The 20376-nt window shown below is 36.2% G+C and overlaps 1 protein-coding gene across 1 annotated transcript in view; it reads left to right on the plus strand.

The window, feature by feature from the left end:
• Nucleotides 1–20376, plus strand: part of LOC132113954 (short transient receptor potential channel 7-like) — a 100598-nt gene that overhangs the window by 37161 nt on the left and 43061 nt on the right. The window contains exons 3-4 of the mRNA XM_059522024.1: nucleotides 3945–4127; nucleotides 12930–13094. Coding sequence (XP_059378007.1) covers nucleotides 3945–4127; nucleotides 12930–13094 — 348 coding nt within the window. The remainder of the gene's footprint in view (nucleotides 1–3944; nucleotides 4128–12929; nucleotides 13095–20376) is intronic.

Below are 20376 nucleotides of genomic sequence, written 5' to 3' on the forward strand. Positions count from 1 at the left end.
GACCTTTTCCTGGACTGTGCCCAGCTGGTGGAATGACCTCCCAATCTCAATTCGTACAGCTGAGTCTTTACTCATTTTCAAGAAACAGCTAAAGACTCATCTTTTTCGCCTGCACTTAACCAACTAACACTAGCACTTTTCCTTTTCTTGTCTTTTTATTAAAAAAAAAAAAAAAAAAAAAACTACAATGTGCGTTCTATACTAGACTAACTGAGACTTGTTATGGCACTTGTACACTGTTGTTGTTCTCTTGTTGACCTGACTGCTTCTATTGTTCTCATTTGTAAGTCGCTTTGGATAAAAGCGTCTGCTAAATGATTAAATGTAAATGTAAATGTAAGAAACATTTCTTCTTACCCCAAACTTTGAATGGTAGTGTGCATTCATCAGTCAGAATGTTTGATATACTGTGACGCAAACCCATGTCAGTATACTTGATCCAACAACGACAGGCTGCTTTGAGCCCAATCTGTGGAACGGTTCAGAGTTTATCACAGACAGACCTTGATTATAGCGAAGGCCTATCCGTGTCTTTGCTTGAACGGATGGTGATTCAGACACACACGAGTGAAGGGATTTGTTTCCTGTGACGGACGGACTGCTCGTTATCTCAGAGATCAGTCTGATGGCTGTCCGGAGCTCAGCATCTGTTCCACCCACAGACCTCAGTGTCAGAATCAAATGCTTGGCTGTTTGGCTGAAGAACGCTAATGCGGATTGTAAGGGCTGATAACTGCAGTTGTTTTCCAGACAGATGGGCACCTCCACGTGATTATTTCTGTGACAGTCTTGCAGGACCATTTTGGATCTCCAGTTTGATTGTGAATGCTGGTTCATAATCAATGGCTTGCTGTACATTAAAGGATTTCAAAAACACGACGTGGAGGCAAAGAACCACCCGACGTGAATGCACTGCAAGCTATTGATTATCCCACTTATTCCATGGTTATTTGCCAACTGTATCTGTATCAGCACGTCTCTCTCTACAGACAAGGTATCTACCTAGTTACTTAAATTTTAACTCGTTGCTGAGGAATATAATGTAGCGATCTTGTATCTATGCTATTTTATCAATTAAAGACTCGAGACAGCACTGACAAATAGATTCTGTGTGTGCGCAGCGCATTCTGCAACCTCCAACCTCTCTCACTGTGTTTGTGTGTGTGTGTGCATCAATGAACACAGCACATTAATATTGAGCGGTGATTAAAATCACTTGGAACTACCTGTGCATAAAACTGCTTTAAGGAATACCTCCCAGCCAATCAGGATCGAGTATTCAAACAGACCATGGTATATATATATATATATACAGTACAGACCAAAAGTTTGGAAACATTACTATTTTTATTGTTCTTGAAAGAAGTTTTTTCTGCTCATCAAGCCTGCATTTATTTGATCAAAAATACAGAAATTTTTTTTAATATTGTGATATATTATTACAATTTAAAATAATTGTTTTTACATTTATTATACTTTAAATTATCATTTATTTCTGTGATGCAAAGCTGAATTTTTAGGAACATTATCACATGATCCTTTAGAAACCATTCTAATATGATGATTCATTATCAAAGTTGGAAACAGTTCTGCTGCTTAATATTTTTTCAGAACATGTGATACTTTTTAGGATACCTTGATTAATAAAAAGTACAAAAAAAAAGACAAAAAAAAGAAACTATGCTTTTAAAATATAAATATTTTGTAATAACAATATACACTACTGGTCAGTAATTTGGGGTCAGTATTTTTTTTCTTTCTTTTTAAATAAAATCAATACTTTTATTCAGCACGGATGTGTTAAACTGATAAAAAGTGATAGTAAAGAAAATATATTATTAGAATATATATTAGAATTTTTATTTTATTTTGAATAAATGCGGTTCTTTTTAACCTTTTATTCATCAAATATATAGACGGTTTCAACGGCCACAACATAAACAAACTTTTTTGGACCTAACTTAACTTCCGGTAGACTTCCAAATAGAATCAATAACAACAGCCAAGTCCATCTAGAGTAGATATTTTTTGATAACAAACAAAATATGTTTGCCGCGTGGATCAGGCGGACTTAATGAAAATGCAAATTCATTCTTTGGCAGCAGGAGATGTTTTAAAGCATAGACATAAAGTGCGAGAAATAGAGGTTTCCCCAGTAACAGTTGTAAACAGAGCAGAGCTGGTACGCTCACACGCTGCTTTATCAGGCATATAACACGCAAGTCTTCTTTCAGAAATACAGCGATAAGACAGTTTCAACGGCCACAACATAAACAAAAGTTACTGCGCATGCGCGCTTTTTTGGACCTAACTTAACTTCCGGTAGACTTCCAAATAGAATCAATAACAACAGCCAAGTCCCTCTAGAGTAGATAATTTTTGATAACAAACAACATATGTTTGCCGCGTGGATCAGGCGGACTTAATGAAAATGCAAATTCATTCTTTGGCAGCAGGAGATGTTTTAAAGCATACGTTAGACATAAATCGCGAGAAATAGAGGCTTCCCCAGTAACAGTTGTAAACAGAGCAGAGCTGGTACGCTCATACGCTGCTTTATCAGGCATATAACACGCAAGTCTTCCTTCAGAAATACATCAAAATAAAAACACCTGTGCCTCGTTTTGATATTTAAACATATAAATGTAAGGAATCATTATTATTAAACGTGCAGTACGTAACGTTACTCATGTTTATTCAGCGAAGCCTTTTTGAAAATCGATCAGTTTTAAAATTGTGGCGAGTCTCCAAAAATAAATAAATGTATGGGAAACACATCCCGCAGCACAACCACCTGACCCCAACTTCAGTCTACTCATCACCTTGACTTTAACTGCGTTTTGTAGAAGGCACTGCAGCCAGACCGATATACACAACACAGACCGGAAGTTTACTTAGGTCCAGGCGCGTCCGCCCGATGAAACCGTCTATTAGACAGCAGAACTGTTTCCAACACTCATAATAAATCAGAATATTAGAATGATTTCTAAATGATCATGTGATAGACTGGATGTTACATGTGACACTGAAGGCTAAAGTAATGATGCTGAAAATTCAGCTTTGCATCACAGGAATAAATTATTTTTTTTAAATTATATTCAAATAGAAGACTATTATTTTAAGTTGTAATAATATTTCACAATATTACTGTTTTTTCTGTATTTTTGATCAAATAAATGCAGGCTTGATGAGCAGAAGAAACTTCTATCAAAAACATTAAAAATAGTAATGTTTCCAAACTTTTGGTCTGTACTGTATATATATATTTTCATTCATAAAATTGTTTCCATTTATTTAATTTATTGAATGATTGAGTGAATGGTTTAGAGGAATGAGAGTTTTCCCTGTGGTATTTAAAAAAACTAATAATATAAAAGAAATTCACTGCAGTCTGTTTACAGATTATTTTACTGGATCAAAAAACAGGTCTTGATTTTTTTATTATTATTATTTATTATATTTAAATATATTAATCTACATGTATTTAAAATAAATTACCATGATTTTTGATGATTTATTTATATGATTTTAATAAATATATTTCTAAAAACCTTTTTTTATTTTATTATAAATATTAAAATTTTAAAATATTAATATTAATTATTATTATTATTATTATTGTTTATTTAAAAATTCTATATTATTTTATTTTGCTTCAAACAAATGAGAACTTTTCATGTGGTGTATTTAAATTTCCACTTTCATCTGATTTTATATTTTTTATTAACCTGGAGAGAAAACTGTTCAGGATAATTTTCTTTTATTTAAAGTTCCAAAAGCCACAAGCAAATAAATATACAAATTTATTGGATAAACTCTTAAAAAATTCTTAAATATCTTCTTTTTTTTCAGTCAAATGAATATGTAACTATGGTAACCGGGATTAATTGATAGGTGGGTGGGGCCTCCCGACTAAACTCTCTATCTGTATTTCTCTCTGTCAGAATGACTACAGGAAGTTGTCTATGCAGTGTAAGGACTTTGTGGTAGGTGTTCTGGATCTCTGTCGTGACACAGAGGAAGTAGAGGCCATTCTGAATGGTGATGTGGACAAGAACCCGCCCACAGAACACCAGAGACCCTGTCTGAGCCGCATCAAACTCGCCATCAAATATGAAGTTAAAAAGGTGAGAAAAATTAAATAATAACTTTGATATTGTTAGTAAAATTTCAGGATGAACACTTACTGGACCGAAGCAGTTTAGTTTTACTTGATTATCCAGACATCATTTTAAAAAAAATGTTTTTAAGTATCAAAAATCATCAGGCTTTTGAGGAATGTTTTTTTTTTATTAATCTCGCAATCATTGTATTGCATTATATGTTTTAATCACACTAAGCACTTAGTCACATAGTCACATCTGCTTGTTGGCTGATACAGAAATTATAAGGCTTAAGGATAAGATAAGCAAAATTTAATGGAAACCAAGAAACTAACAGTGAAAAGTCACACCAAGAGAGAGAGAGAGATAAGAACAGAACAAAACACAGGGATTAAATACACAGGGCAAACAAAGGATTTAATGGGTTAATTAACAAGACACATAGGGAAAGTAGGTCAGATACGCAGAGCAATTCTGACATTACTACCCTTCCTGGAAGGCACGACCTCATGCCTAAAAATCGTCCAATCAGGGAAGGAGGGAGGGTGGGCACCCTGGAATCCTGGTAGGTAACAGGCTGGAAACCAGTGTGGTGCCACCAGGCAGGGAAGCCTCCAGGGCGGTGCTTTTTGTATGGAACATCAGGGAGGAGCTGGTAGCTCAGGTATCCGGGGAGGTGCTGCCAGTGCAGGGAGCCAGGGTGCTACCACTAGGTCAGGGAGCCAGGGAGGTGCAGGAATAGGAGCCTTGGAGACACCCTCTGTGACTTTGGCTGGAAGAGTTGGAGGCTCTGGGACAACAGGAACATAAAAATATGGAATGGTCCCTGTAGCCATGATGAGGAGGCTAGTGATGGCCATAGTGTCCGCCACGAGGGAGCAGGGTGAACTTGAGCCTTCTCCTTTGGGCTGAGGTCCCGATCTCAGGACTGGGCTGACACTGCATTTTTGATCTAAATTTGTGGGCAGGTGTGAACTCAGGAACACCAGACATGCTAGATGCTACTCATTTCCACCCCGAGATGATGCCAGAAGACTCTATGTAATAGCTTGTCTGTAATCCCCACTGTACTGTAAATAGGAAGCCGCTCAACAATAAGGCACAAGTCCTAGTACTGACCTCAGGTCCAATTAGAAACACCCCCAGGCATCACCCAGCTAAACCTAGAGTCCAAGCCACTCCAAAATCAAACCATAACTTGAACGTGATCCCACATAGCCATATGGCAATACTTGAGGAACTCCTCTACATAAGACTCCATTGGATGTCTTAATAAATGGAGAATAGTTCCACCTGGCTCACTTTTCCTATGTAATCCATACCATTCAATTAATTTGGTCTTGTGTTCTTTCACACCCAGTTGTTGGCTGATACAGAAATGATCAGGACTGAGGTTCAGATGAGCAGAATTTAAAGGAAACCAAGAAACAAACTGCAATAATCCACACCAAGAGAACATCCAGGTAGCAACGTTAACAAAAGACAGTGAACAGAGCAAAACACAGGACTTAAATACACAGGCCAAACAAGGATCTAATGGGTTACTTAACAAGTGAATGGGGTCAATCAATCAAACACAGGGAAAGTAGGTCAAACAGAGAGCAACCAAACACAATGAAAACTAGGACAAAACTGAGCATAATCATGACAATCATCTTACGAAGACATTATTGGAGATAAAGTGATGACTGATATTCATAATATGTAAGTATCTGCTATACAGTAACATAATAAAGACCTCATTGATTTACATTACAATAAGGATTTCATACTTTTTGTTCTTATAAATATCAGCATCTATACCAAATTGCATATTTTTGCTCAGTTTGTGTATCTGAATACAAGAGGTGTGTTTTCACCATATTCTCACTATAGCATAGCATATGAGCCATAAAAACCTGATGTGTCAAATATGATACTCAACAAAAAACACACATGCAAACTTTTTTCTTTTTGTTTAAAGGTACTAAGTTACATTTTAGGACTATTGTTTCATATGTCTGGCTTTACGAAGAGCAAACACGAAGGCTAAACAAAATATAAATGTACGCTAAAATACAAACAAATCTAAAGCATATTGGCTGTAGCTTGTGTAACTAAATTAAGTTTGCAGTACTATGGTATATATCCAGTTGAGATAAAGTCAGTGGGTTTGGAGACGTGAGGTGAGGTGAGGTGTTCAGTTCTTGAGTCTAATCAAGTATCTGAGAGCTTTTGTTCTTCACCTCAGCTGAACTCTTGATTGGTGGACTGTGTCTCAGATGGAGAACTCGCTGTCTGCATGCTAACAGCTCCCCAACTTCCTCAGCCTTCTGACTTCAGTGCTCACTCCACTGATTCACAACACTGACACTCATAACTATGGAACACCCTCAGTTTTCTCTTGAAATCATATTTTGCACAGGCTGTTATTTATTTTATTTTTTTTCCTCGGTTACACAGCTGTGTTTCTGTCCTTCTGGAAGGTATATACCATGAGCTGTGAGTTGGAGAACTGTAGTTGGCTTCATCTGATCTTACTGAACTAAATTTCAAACACACAGACACACCCTGGAGAGAGGAAATGAAGGCGAGACAGTGGGCCAGTGGTGACGCCTCAGTGCTACTTTCATTTCATAAGATAAACACAGATGCAGTTGCTGAAGGCCAGTGAAAAGAGCCCATAATCTCACACAATTTCTCAAACAAAAAGATACAAAAGCGTGCAATTAGAAGTCAGAAATATGAACTCATGCATTTCTCATTAACCCTTGTGCGTTGTTGGGGACGTTTTCGTCCACTAGGGGGTAAAGTTGAGTCTTATTTTGGCCACAACTTTCTCTGTGTTTGAGCTAATGGAATGATTTTTGGTGACAAATCTTATTTTGACCCATATTTTGGGGAAATGCTTTGCAATTTTTTAAAAACTCAACGGTACACTGTGGGCAAATTCACTACCCTTTCGGGATGTTCGTGGATGAAAACATCCACTAAATTAAACTGCTGTAAAAATGTATCAGATAAATATTTTTTCAATTTTTTTTTGCATAAATCTATTAATCAACCTCAGTCCTGATCAAAACCACCAAATTTAAAAAAAAAATTCCAAGATTTTAACTTTTTAATTACCAAGTTCATAAATCATGTCACTGATTTGGGAAAAAAACACACAAAATTACATATTTTCAATATAAAAATTGATTGTGGACTGGATTTCTTTTTACCTTTTATCACAGTCTTGGGCATGTCAAAGATAAGTAACAAGATTGGCTTTGATGCATTGTTAGTTTTTGTGAAGCATTAGATTTAAAGTTTTTCTCCCTAATTTGTTGTTGGTGGCTGTTTTTGCCCCATTGACTTCCATTATAACGACATTTTTTGATTGCAAAGCCATCACATCATATAATCATGCATTCTTGATTGTTTGTGGTTTTCACTTTTGGGAAGAGGTAAAAAAAAATGTATTTTTACAGTTGATCACTAGGTGGGACCATTAACCCTTTAAATAGGCCTGTGCAAAAAAAGGCTTGGTTTCAGGCTTGTATATGGAGTTATATGGAGTATAACAGCAAATTAAAATGTTTGTGTGTGTGTGAGATTCTTGATTGTTGGTGGTTTTCCCTGTTGGGAAGAGGTAACATTTGTTATTTTTTACAGTTGATCACTAGGTGGGACCATTAACCCTTTAGATAGGCCTGTGCAAAAAAAAAGGCTTAGTTTCTGGCTTGTATGGAGTTATATGGAGTATAATAGCAAATTATAGTGTGTGTGTGTGTGTGTGTGTGATAGAGAGAGAGAGAGAGAGAGAGAGAGAGAGAGAGAAAGAGAGGGTGTGAGAGAGACCTTTGTGCACTTACCTTGATGTACAGTATCTGAAAAAATCAAAATATGCACCTCATGCTCTCAGAACTACATGGAGTAAACAATAAAAAAAGAAGTGTGTTTATGCACCTGCTTCCTTTTGATGGTGAAAAGTACAGATGGCCTATATGTGAAATGCTCTTCTTTTCTTAATGGTAAAGCCAGTTTAAAACCTTAAAATCCTGTAAATAAATCTACTTCGCATCAAATTTATGAACATAATGTATTATGAACCAAAATGCAATACCAACTTCAAATAAGCTGCAGCTCGCTGGAGGGGTCACACTACATAATCTTTTCTAAAACTTTGGTACAAGTCAAGCCCTTTCTCGTGTTGCTTGCTGCTCTTCTCACCATTAAATATCCAGCACAATGGCGTGTTTAAATCCACGTACTTTGCTTTTGTTTAGTCTATTCGCTTGTTAAGTCTGACGTCACGTAGCAGCGCTTCCGTGTCCACACGCTCTATAAACTCACAATGTGATAGAATACTAGCGAAAAAGTTATAATATTAACCTTTCACTCCATACCGAAGCACCAGATAGCCAGACAATGAAAATAAAAATATAAAAAAAAATATATAAAAATTATTTGTGTTTGGGATGCTGTGAGCACGGAGACTGTAGTGTATATCGTAAGTTTGAAAGCATTTAACTTAAATTATCAATATGAATAAACAGTGCTCATAAATGGCTGCTGAGGTCATACTCTCAAGTGAAGCGAGTTGAGGCCTGGACCCGGAAACAGCGCTTCTTACGTCATCACTTAACAACTGAATACTTTCACCACCATTAAAAGGCGGCAGGTGCATGAATACACTTTTGTTTACTCCATGTAGTTCTAAGAGCTGAGGTGTACATTGTGATTTTCTGAAATACATTAAGGTAAGTGCGCAAAGGTCTCTCTCACACACACTCTCTCTCTTTCTCACACACACACACATACACACTCAATATAATATGCTGTTATACTCCATATAGCTTCATATACAAGTCAGAAACTAAGCTTTTTTTGCACAGGCCTATCTAAATGGTTAATGGTCCCACCTAGTGATCAAATGTAAAAATAACAAATGTTACCTCTTCCCAACAGGGAAAACCACCAACAATCAAGAATCTCACACACACACAAACACTATAATTTGCTGTTATACTCCATATAACTCCATATACAAGCCAGAAACTAAGCCTTTTTTTGCACAGGCCTATCTAAAGGGTTAATGGTCCCACCTAGTGATCAACTGTAAAATTAACAAATTTTACCTCTTCCCAAAAGGGAAAACCACAAACAATCAAGAATGCATGATTACATGGTGTCATGGCTTTGCAATCAAAAAATGTCGTTATAATGGAAGTCAATGGGGCAAAAACAGCCACCAACAACAAATTAGGGAGAAAAATTTAAATCTAATGTTGCACAAAAACTAAAAGTGCATCAAAGCCAATGTTGCTACTAATCTTTGACATGCAAAAGACTGTTATAAAAAGTTAAAAAAAAATCCAGCCACAATTACTTTTATATTGAAAATAAGTCATTTTGTGTGTTTTTCCCCCAAATCAGTGACATCATTTATGAACTTGGCAATTAAAGAGTTAAAATCTTGGATTTTTTTAAAAACATTTGGTAGTTTTGATCAGGACTGAGGTTGATTAACAGATTTATGCAAAAAAAATTGAAAAATAAATATGAATCTGATACATTTTTACAGCAGTTTAATTGAGTGGATGTTTTCATCCCGAACAACTCGAAAGTGTAGTGAATTTGAACAATCCACAAGGGTTAAATGGTCTGAGCTGCTCTCCATGTTCAATTATTATTATTATTGTTTTTTACTTTTGTTCTCTTATTTCATGTCAGCTATTGGCTCTGATTGCATGTAATTTTAATTTCTCATCGAGCATTGTATATGAAATATCTGAGGCAAAGTTGATACTTCATTGAAACAACAACTGAGAACTGCATTTCTCAACTGCACCTTGTGAGCAATGACAAAAATGCATTCTCAGTACTCCATGTAGTCATAGGCGGAAATCGTGGGGTAAAATATAATTGAAATATTTGTATTGTAAATAATATAATGATATATAGTTAAACTAATTGTGCAAGTAGTAAAACAATACAAATGCAAACGGAGTAACAACAAAAAAACGTTTTAAACATCTCGAGTTCCCCCTGCTTTGCCTCACAGTGCTTTGGTCCACTGCCTGCTCTCCTTTTACCTCACCACCACCGACACACACAGTCCGGTCCGGTGCGAGAAAACAACATGTTTCAGTAGTTGTGGAACTTATTTTCTCTTTAATATAGATGATGCTGAGTCATTAATAAATCGTGTTCAAAAAATATTATTGTGTACCAATTTACTTTTGTCACCGATGTAGTCTGCGTTGTTAGCGATTATAACATTTACCCTTGTTTTATACAGACGTTTACCTAGTTTGTTTAATAAAATCTTACACACACCCATAGTGTACGCATATACAAGTCTTGTACGTTAGATTAGACTAGTGCGGGTGCGCATTTAGATTTTCCCGCGTTCACTATGATATAGTCGGTTTCAGTGGCGGCTCGTCGGGTGAGGCAGGGGAGGCACAGTTTCCCCCAAATTTTGAGGTGAAAATGAGGAAGATTTAATGTAAATAAAATTTACTATTCGTTTCAGTTCATGTCTCAGAATGTGTATATTTTTGTTTGTAATTTCACAGTTATAATACCATTTACATGAAAGCTCCGCTTTTCTATCGCGAATGTGCCGAATCTGCTGATGTAATTACAACCACTAAGTGAAAGAGAAGGGGAGGCCAGGGGAACCAATCAGCATCGAGTTTTCACTTCCAACGCTAAGGAGTGCTGAGAAAAGTAACATCATCTATTTTAAAATCCACGAGCCATTTATTTCATTTAATATAGTTAATCTAATATAACATCATACTAAGAGTTCAGTTGTTCTCCAGATATAAGCATAACAAATGTGATTTTTATTTTTATTAAAATTTTATAAACAAGAAGTTAATATTAAGTGCATTTTAGACACCATATTGCCTGTTTTAGATCTATTTCACCAACGAAAAAAGTTGAAAACTAAGCTACAGCAGTAACAGTAATTGCGTCTTTGTGAAACACACTGAGGAGGTGTTTCCTAACTGAATTAATCCACTTTTTCAACAAAGGAAGGCAAAGTAAGTAAGTAGTAGGGCTTTCCTCTCTGTACACATATAAGTACAATTTTGCTTTTGTTTTATTTGTTTTATTGGTGTCCCCTTCAAAACTTGCTCGTGAGAAATGTTATGTTTATTGTCCCCCCCAACATTTAGATGACATTTTCACCCCTGCATGTAGTAATGAAATTAATCCAGTCCAGGAGCCTTCAAAATTGTTTGTTTGTTTAATTACTAATTTATTTAAAATAAGTTTAGGATTAATTACAAGTTTCACAACAGTAGGACATACTACTATTATGTATAAATTATATATATATATATTTTTTTTTAAATCAGCATAAATTAAACATATTACCAATATGTACACTTTACAAATGCAAATATACTTTAAATGCATTTATTTATTTATTTATTTTTAAATCAGCATAAATTAAAAGTAAAGCATACCTTTAAGTATAAATTTACAACTTTAAATATATTTATTTATTTATTTATGTATTATTTATGTAAAATCGGTCAAAATTAAGTAAAAAGTACTTTACAATTTATTTATTTGTTTGTTTGTTCACTTGTTCAGTCATTCGTTCATTTGTTCGTTCAGTCATTTATAATCAGCATAAATTACAAATAGTACATACTACCATTATGTTATATTATATCTATTTTATTTATGTTGAAATTTGTTTGTTTTTTTTGTTTGTTTTTATTTATATTATTTTATTTTCTGCACTGCAGTCTGTCTTTCTTCTGTGCAGTGAATGTTGGAGTCAGTGGATTATGAGAAGATCATGATCTGATCATGTCATCCATCACTGCTGTGGGTTTAAAGGGATCACGACCTTGTTAACCAGATAATGTGAGGGTAATTAGTCCTGTTGCCCTCAGAATTATCAAAACCCTCCTGAGATGATCTCTCGTTACAAGCCAGGTTGATTGAATCTTAAATATTTTCGGATTGCGATTTTAATTCTTAATAGATTTACTGACTGAAGCACTGTGACAGTAATACCCATTAGTTAAGTTCAGCCTTTGAGGAGCAGTGCAATCATGATTATTGCAATCATTTATGAGATAAGAGAAGTGAGAGAAGCAAGTGCTAGTCTTTTTTTAAGAAAAAGCATTAAAATAAATAAAGAGTGCAAGTCTAAAAGCTTTTTCTTAAAGAATAGAATTACACTAGAGAGTGCTAAAGTCAAATAAAGGTCAAATAAAGATGGAAGAGATGTGTTTTTAGCCGATTCTTGAAGATGGACAAACCTTGGACTGAGTTTGTTCTGGAAGGAACATTTAATTCAAGTCTGTGAAAGTGATTTTGTGCCTATAATATATATTATTATTATATATATATATTTTTTTTTTATTATTATTTTAGAGGACAGTAGTCTGCCCTTGGTCAGAAAAAAATATGTTTTGTTGTCGACTTTAACAATTCTTTAAAAATTATAAATAAAAGAAGATTATTTTATCATCTTCATGTATTATTTATTATCAATAATTATACATATAATTATATTATATAATTATAATTATATGCTTGATCAATAATAATAATAACTTTTTGTAATCAGTTATTGTATATCTGCATTTATCAATTTACAAAAAATAAAATTTATAACAATTTTTATAGTAAATCAATATAGTATCATTTAATTTTCTGAGGGAATCTACTCCATAGTCTGTTTAACACATTTAGTACAGTTTCAATGTTCTGCTGCTATAAAAATCCAAAATAAGATGTTTATTGTGTATATAACTGTGTAAATTCTGTGTTTGTCCGCTGTAAAATGATTTATGATCCTCGTCCTCTTTTCTCCATGTATGTCAGTTTGTGGCTCATCCGAACTGCCAGCAGCAGCTTCTGACGATCTGGTATGAGAACCTGTCAGGTTTGCGGCAGCAGTCCATCGGGGTGAAGTGTTTGACGGTTCTAGGCGTCACTGTCGGATTGCCTTTCCTCGCCATCGCCTACTGGATCATGCCCTGCAGCAAGGTGACAAACAAGCACATCTCTGCTTCTCTGGCTCTTCAGAAGAGAAGTTGACCTCTGAGTCAAGGGTGTTATTTCACACACTGTCTTCTACTTGCTCCGGGCAGCTGTTTTATACACACTGATGTGACATTTCTGATTAATAAGATAACATGTTAGTGTAGGTTTCTTCTCTCTCTGCCCATTACATTGTATCAGAACCACACAATGTCTCTTTAATATCTATTTTTGGCCACAGCCAGAAGCATCAGTTTATTGCTTTAATCTTTTATATTATATGAAAGATACATTAATTAATTCGGGCAGGTCTTGACTGCATTACATGTTCATATCACTTCGCCACATGATTTCAGTTATTTCAAAGGTCTAAAACAGCAAAAGAACCAAAACTCACAACGACCCTGACCAAGAAAATAAATATAGTAATGAACAGGATAAAAATTACATTATGTTCATGTTTTTGCCACAAAATTACATAGTATTATGTACGGAAAACACCTTATCTCTTTCTCCTGCTTTCTGTCCCTTACAGATGCACACACAAACAGTGCTGACACATACTCGCACACACGGAAACATGTGCACACGTGCACAGGAACATGTTGGAAGCGGTGCTCTGACAGTTTTATCAGTAAAATAGTTTAGCAAGGTAAAAGCTTAACTCAAGGTTTTGCTATTGGTAGAGACACTGCTGCCAAACACTGTTGAGAGACACACAAACTCAGGTAACTCACATGCTTAATCTCTGTCTCTCTTCATAACCGCATTAGTCTGCTATCAATGGCTCTAAAATGACATTTTGGAATTAGCAACGGAGACGTGGGATGAGATGCGTTAGAAATTAATCCTACACACAAGAGTGTTTTAAGACAAGAGTGTTTTAAGTCACAAATGTCTTGAAACACATCTAAACAATATTGAGGTGTGGTAACCATAATATTAACAGAATTATTGACGACAGGCTGTTGAATTATTAGAAAATAATGCATACCTGAGGTGTAATTTTGTAATAATTCAACAGCACGTTGACAATTATTCCTTTATATTATATTATATTATATTATATTATATTATATTATATTATATTATATTATATTATATTATATTATATTATATTATATTATATTATATTATATTATATTATATTATATAAAACAGATAGTACCGGTCCTTGATTCTGATTGGTTGAGCCTCATTTGAAGCTGTTGTTCAAGTTTATTCAATTCAAGTTTATTTGTATAGCGCTTTTTACAATACAAATCGTTACAAAGCAACTTTACAGAAAATTATGTTTCTACAATATTTAGTAGTAGCTAGTAGTTTGTGCACGTTTGACAGGATTTTAGAAAAATAAAAATAATAATAATAATACAAGACGTAGTCAGCTAGATAATGAACTATCAATATTATTAATTAATAGTAATTATATGATGCAGTCACACATGTAGCAATAATTGTTAGTTCTGTTTGTTGATTCAAGGTTAGGATCATCTGGGGTCCTCTGAGGGTCAGCATCATCTCTTCTCAGGTGTTCTGGATCCAGACTGGAGCTTGTGTAAATCCTAGTTACCACGGGATGTAAATCCCGTGGCAAAACATAGAAACAAAATAGAGACATCATTAGCATAGCTGCTGATCCAACAAAGTAAAATTAGTTTAACCCAAGCTAAAGAATAAAAATGCAGATGCAACTACACTCACAATTTAAGAGATACATTATTCGAATGCTTGGCGAAAGAGATGCGTTTTTAATCTAGATTTAAACAGAGAGAGTGTGTCTGAACCCCGAACATTATCAGGAAGGCTATTCCAGAGTTTGGGAGCCAAATGTGAAAAAGCTCTACCTCCTTTAGTGGACTTTGCTATCCTAGGAACTACCAAAAGTCCAGCGTTTTGTGACCTTAGGGTGCGTGATGGGTTGTAGCGTGGTAGAAGGCTAGTTAGGTACGCAGGAGCTAAACCATTTAGGGCCTTATAGGTAAGTAATGATAATTTGTAACAGATACGGAACTTAATAGGTAGCCAGTGCAGAGACTGTAAAATTGGGGTAATATGATCATATTTTCTTGACCTGGTAAGGACTCTAGCTGCTGCATTTTGGACTACCTGTAGCTTGTTTATTGACGAAGCAGGACAACCACCTAGAAGTGCATTACAATAGTCCAGTCTAGAGGTCATGAATGCATGAACTAGCTTTTCTGCATCAGAAACAGATAACATGTTTCGTAGCTTGGCAATGTTTCTAAGATGGAAGAATGCAGTTTTTGTAACATTGGAAATATGATTTTCAAAAGACAAATTGCTGTCTAATATAACACCCAGATTTCTGACTGTAGAGGAAGTAACAGTACATCCGTCTAGTTGCAGATTGTAATCTACAAGATTCTGTGTGGTGTTTTTTGGTCCAATAATTAATATCTCTGTCTTATCCGAATTTAATTGGAGAAAATTATTTGTCATCCAATCTTTTACATTTTTAACACACTCTGTTAGCTTAGATAATTGGGAAGTTTCATCTGGTCTCGTTGAAATATATAGCTGAGTATCATCAGCATAACAGTGGAAGCTTATTCCGTATTTTCTAATAATATTACCAAGGGGCAACATGTATATTGAAAATAGAAGGGGACCTAGGACGGATCCTTGTGGCACTCCATATTTTACTGATGATAAATGAGATGACACCCCATTTAAGTAAACAAAATGGTAGCGATCGGACAGGTAGGATCTAAACCATCTTAGAGCCTGCCCTTGAACACCTGTATAGTTTTGTAATCGATCTATGAGTATGTCATGATCTATGGTGTCGAACGCAGCACTAAGATCAAGTAAGACTAGAAATGAGATGCAGCCTTGATCTGACGCAAGAAGCAGGTCATTTGTAATTTTAACAAGTGCAGTTTCTGTGCTATGGTGGGGCCTAAAATTCTTCATACAGATCATTTTTATGCAGGAAGGTGCTCAATTGAGCAGACACAACTTTTTCTAAAATTTTAGACATAAATGGAAGATTTGAAATAGGCCTATAATTTGCCAGTACACTAGGATCTAGTTTTGGTTTCTTAATAAGAGGCTTGATAACCGCCAGCTTGAATGGTTTTGGGACGTGACCTAAAGATAACGACGAGTTAATGATATTGAGAAGCGGTTCTTCGGCTACAGGTAACAGCTCTTTTAGTAATTTAGTGGGTACAGGATCTAATAAACATGTTGTTGGTTTAGATACAGTGATAAGTTTATTTAGCTCTTCCTGTCCTATATTTGTAAAGCACTGCAGTTTATCTTTGGGTGCGATAAATGAAACTGAAGTGTTAGACGCTGTAGAATCTACATTCGCTATTGTATTTCTAATGTTATCTATTTTATCAGTGAAGAAATTCATAAAGTCATTACTATTTAACGTTGGTGGAATATTTGAATCAGGTGGCGTCTGGTAATTTGTTAATTTAGCCACTGTGCTAAATAAAAACCTTGGATTGTTTTGGTTATTTTCAATGAGTTTGTGGATATGCTCTGCCCTAGCAGTTTTTAGAGCCTGTCTATAGCTGGACATACTGTTTTTCCATGCAATTTTAAAAACTTCCAAGTTAGTTTTTCTCCATTTGCGTTCAAGACTACGAGTTACTTTCTTGAGAGAGTGAGTATTACTGTTATACCATGGCACAGTACGTTTTTCTCTAACCTTTTTCAATTTGATGGGGGCAACAGCTTCTAATGTATTAGAGAAAATAGTGCCCATGTTGTCAGTAATTTCGTCTAATTCATGTGTATTTTTGGGTACAAATAGCAGTTGAGATAGATCAGGCAGGTTATTTGCGAATCTGTCTTTGGTGGCTGGAACAATAGTTCTGCCCAGACGGTAACGCTGAGACATATAGTTAATATCAGTTATACGCAGCATGCACGATACAAGGAAATGGTCTGTAATATCATCACATTGGGGTACAATATCTATAGCAGTAAGATCGATTCCATGCGATATAATTAGATCTAGTGTATGATTAAAACGATGAGTGGGCCCGGTGACATTTTGCTTGACTCCAAAGGAGTTTATTAGGTCAGTAAACGCAAGTCCTAATGTATCATTTGCATTATCAACGTGAATATTAAAATCTCCCATGATTAGCGCCTTATCAACTGTAACTAGAAGGTCTGAGAGGAAATCTGCAAATTCTTTTAGGAATTCTGTATACGGCCCTGGTGGTCTATACACAGTAGCCAGAGCAAGAGATACATTAGATTTCTTTTGCATGTCTGACAGTGTAACATTTAGCAGAAGTATTTCAAAAGAGTTAAACCTGTATCCTGTTTTCTGGGTAACATTGAGAATATCACTATATATTGTTGCAACACCTCCTCCACGACCAGTCTGACAGGGCTCATGCTTATAACAGTAGTTTGGTGGAGTAGACTCATTTAGACCAAAATAATCATTTGGTTTTAGCCAGGTTTCAGTCAAGCAGAGTACATCAAAACTATTTTCTGTGATCATTTCATTTACAATAACTGCTTTGGGTGTGAGTGATCTAATATTTATGAGCCCAAACTTTAAAAATTGTTTTTGTTCATTTACTTTACATTTTTCTGGTTTAATTACGATAAGATTTTTTCTAGATCCTACATTATATTTTGACCTCACTATTCGGGGAACAGACACAGTCTTAATAGTTTTTACAGCACAAGTACTTTTATCATTTAAGCGGGTGGAACAAAACTCATCATAATAGTTATTAGAGAATTGTCTTACTAGTCACATGGAGCGAAGTGTCCTGGAGATGTTGTCAGAGAGCAGCTCCGCTCCGATTCTGCTGGGGTGTAATCCATCAGCGCGAAACAGCCTAGGACGCTCCCAGAAAAGATTCCAGTTATTAACAAATAGCAGTTTCTGTTCTTTACACCATGACAACAACCATTCATTTAAAGCAAAAAGTCTACTGAACCTTTCGTGTCCTCGTCGATACGTGGGCAGTGGTCCTGACACGACGATCGTCGCCGCGGGCGTCGTGCTGCGAACCGTCTCGATCAGGCTGCTGAAGTCCCTCTTCAGCGTCTCCGTCTGCCGCAGCGTGGTGTCGTTAACCCCGGCGTGAAGCACGACCGCTCTGGGGCTCTCGTCGACCTTCAGGATCGCGGGTATCTGCGCAGAAACATCGAGAACACGAGCACCAGGCAAACAATGAGTGTGCACTTTACCTTCGGCTAACGTAGCACTTACGTGTCGGACGATGGAGTCTCCGATGATCACAGCGTCGCGTCCTGTCTCGCGGAGGGGAGCGAAGCGGTTCCGGATGGAGATGTCGAAGGCAGGAGGGGGAGAAGTCGTCGCCCGGGACCCGGCTCGCGTCCTCCGCTGTGGATGCACCCAGGGTCCGTGGTGTCCCGGCGTCGCAGTGAAGGACATCTGGGAAGATCGCGTCCTGGGTGCACCGGGCCTGTGCAGAGAAACACACGGAGTAGACGTGGTGGGACTGTTAACAGATCGCTGTATACTTACCCCGGACTTGTGAGCGTCAGCCCGGGATGATTCCAGCGCGGTTCTCCGCTCTCTCAGCTGGGCCTGCCTCACCTCCAGGTCGTGAATCTGCTTTCCCACGGCCTCGAGCTCGAGCTGCACAGAGTGGAGACATTCATCCGCCATTAAAGCAAGTAACAGTGAGTACAGCAGTGGTAATGTGTGTGAATAGAGTATTAGCAATGTTAGCGCAGTTAGCTGCAACCACGCCGCTGATGCTAATGGGCTAAAAGCTAATAGCGGACCCGGGAGATCAAAATAAAACTAGTGATAGCGAGGCGCTCTGATTGTTTTTGTTGTAGAATACAATAGAGGATATATTCACACGTTATATAAACAGAAACGATGATGTATACAATTGTTTTTTGAGTTAAAAATAGTCAATGAAAAGAATATAGTGACGGAGCTCAAACGCAGTACAGCCGCCAACAACAAACAGGAAGTGACGTTGTAAATTACACTACAAACATACTTCTTTGTTTACTTCTTTGTGTTGCTCGGAAACCACATTGCTGGAACCACTGTTTCTGAGGAACTACATTGATTGGTGGAAGAATACTGTTTTTTATTCATATCATTACAATTTATTTGCTCTGTTTTATTCTGTGAAACCTTTCTACGTTTGTAAATAACCGTTTTATAAAAGCAATAAAGCCCCGTGAAGCCATGGTTCACATTGAATGTATAACAGCTTAGCATCGCATCATGCATAACAACGCCCCTTAGCTGTTATAAATTCACTGTAAACCACGGCTTGTTGGTGATAATTGCTTTAATATTATATTATATTATATTATATTATATTATATTATATTATATTATATTATATTATGTTATGTTATGTTATATTATATTATATTATATTATATTATATTATATTATATTATATTATATTATATTATATTATATTATATTATATTAGATTTATTTTATTTTTTAATAAAATTTTGTGGGTAGAAATGTCACTTATCATTGAAGTTTAGTTTCAGTAAATGCAAGAAAATAGCTTTTTACTTTGAAATATCAAGAAATCACAGTAGGTAAAAGCTTCACCTGTCAGGATCCTGCCCTGACAACCTTGTTTGTACTGTCTTTGTTCAATGTGTCTTTGTTTATTTTGTGCCTGAGCACATGGTTGTGTCTCTTGTGTCTGCCACGTGCTGCTCTTGTCCCTCCTCCTTGTTTTCCCGGTTCACGCCCCCTTGTTTAGTCCTCATTAGTCAGAGTGTTGTCACCTGTTCCTCATGTCGCTGTATGCTTCTTATTGTGCTCTCTTCCCTCTTGTAGTTGCCGGTTCGTTTTTGGCTGCATGTTTGCCTAACGTGTGTTTTGCAGTTTCAAGTTTTTCTTGTCAAAATCTAGTTTTTGCTTTTTGGACTTTCCTGTTGAACCTCCAAGTTGAGTTTTCCAAGAGCTATTTTTTCCCCTAGGTCTTCTCTTTTAGTTCCTTTTTAGTTTAAGTTTTTTTTCACCTATTATCCATGAGTATCCTTCTAGTCATTTGCTAGATTCAAGTCTCTAGTCTAGTTTAGTTTGTTTCCCTCAGCATTTACCTGTAGGGCCTAACCTTTTATTTATTTGTGTTTTCCCCTAGTTTCTTGTTATTTATTTATTTATTTACTTTTTCCCTGTTTTTGGGAAGGAATTTCTTGTTCCCTGTATTGTTTGTTGTCTAGTGTGCTGGTTTTGTACGGTCTTGTGTTGTCTCTATCTGTTGTGTTCTTCCCCCTCCAGCCCTGCCTGGCCGTCTGTGGTTCCCTGACAACTGGTTCC

This window comes from Carassius carassius, chromosome 33, assembly GCF_963082965.1.
Source record: "Carassius carassius chromosome 33, fCarCar2.1, whole genome shotgun sequence".
Classification (NCBI taxonomy): Eukaryota; Metazoa; Chordata; class Actinopteri; order Cypriniformes; family Cyprinidae; genus Carassius; species Carassius carassius.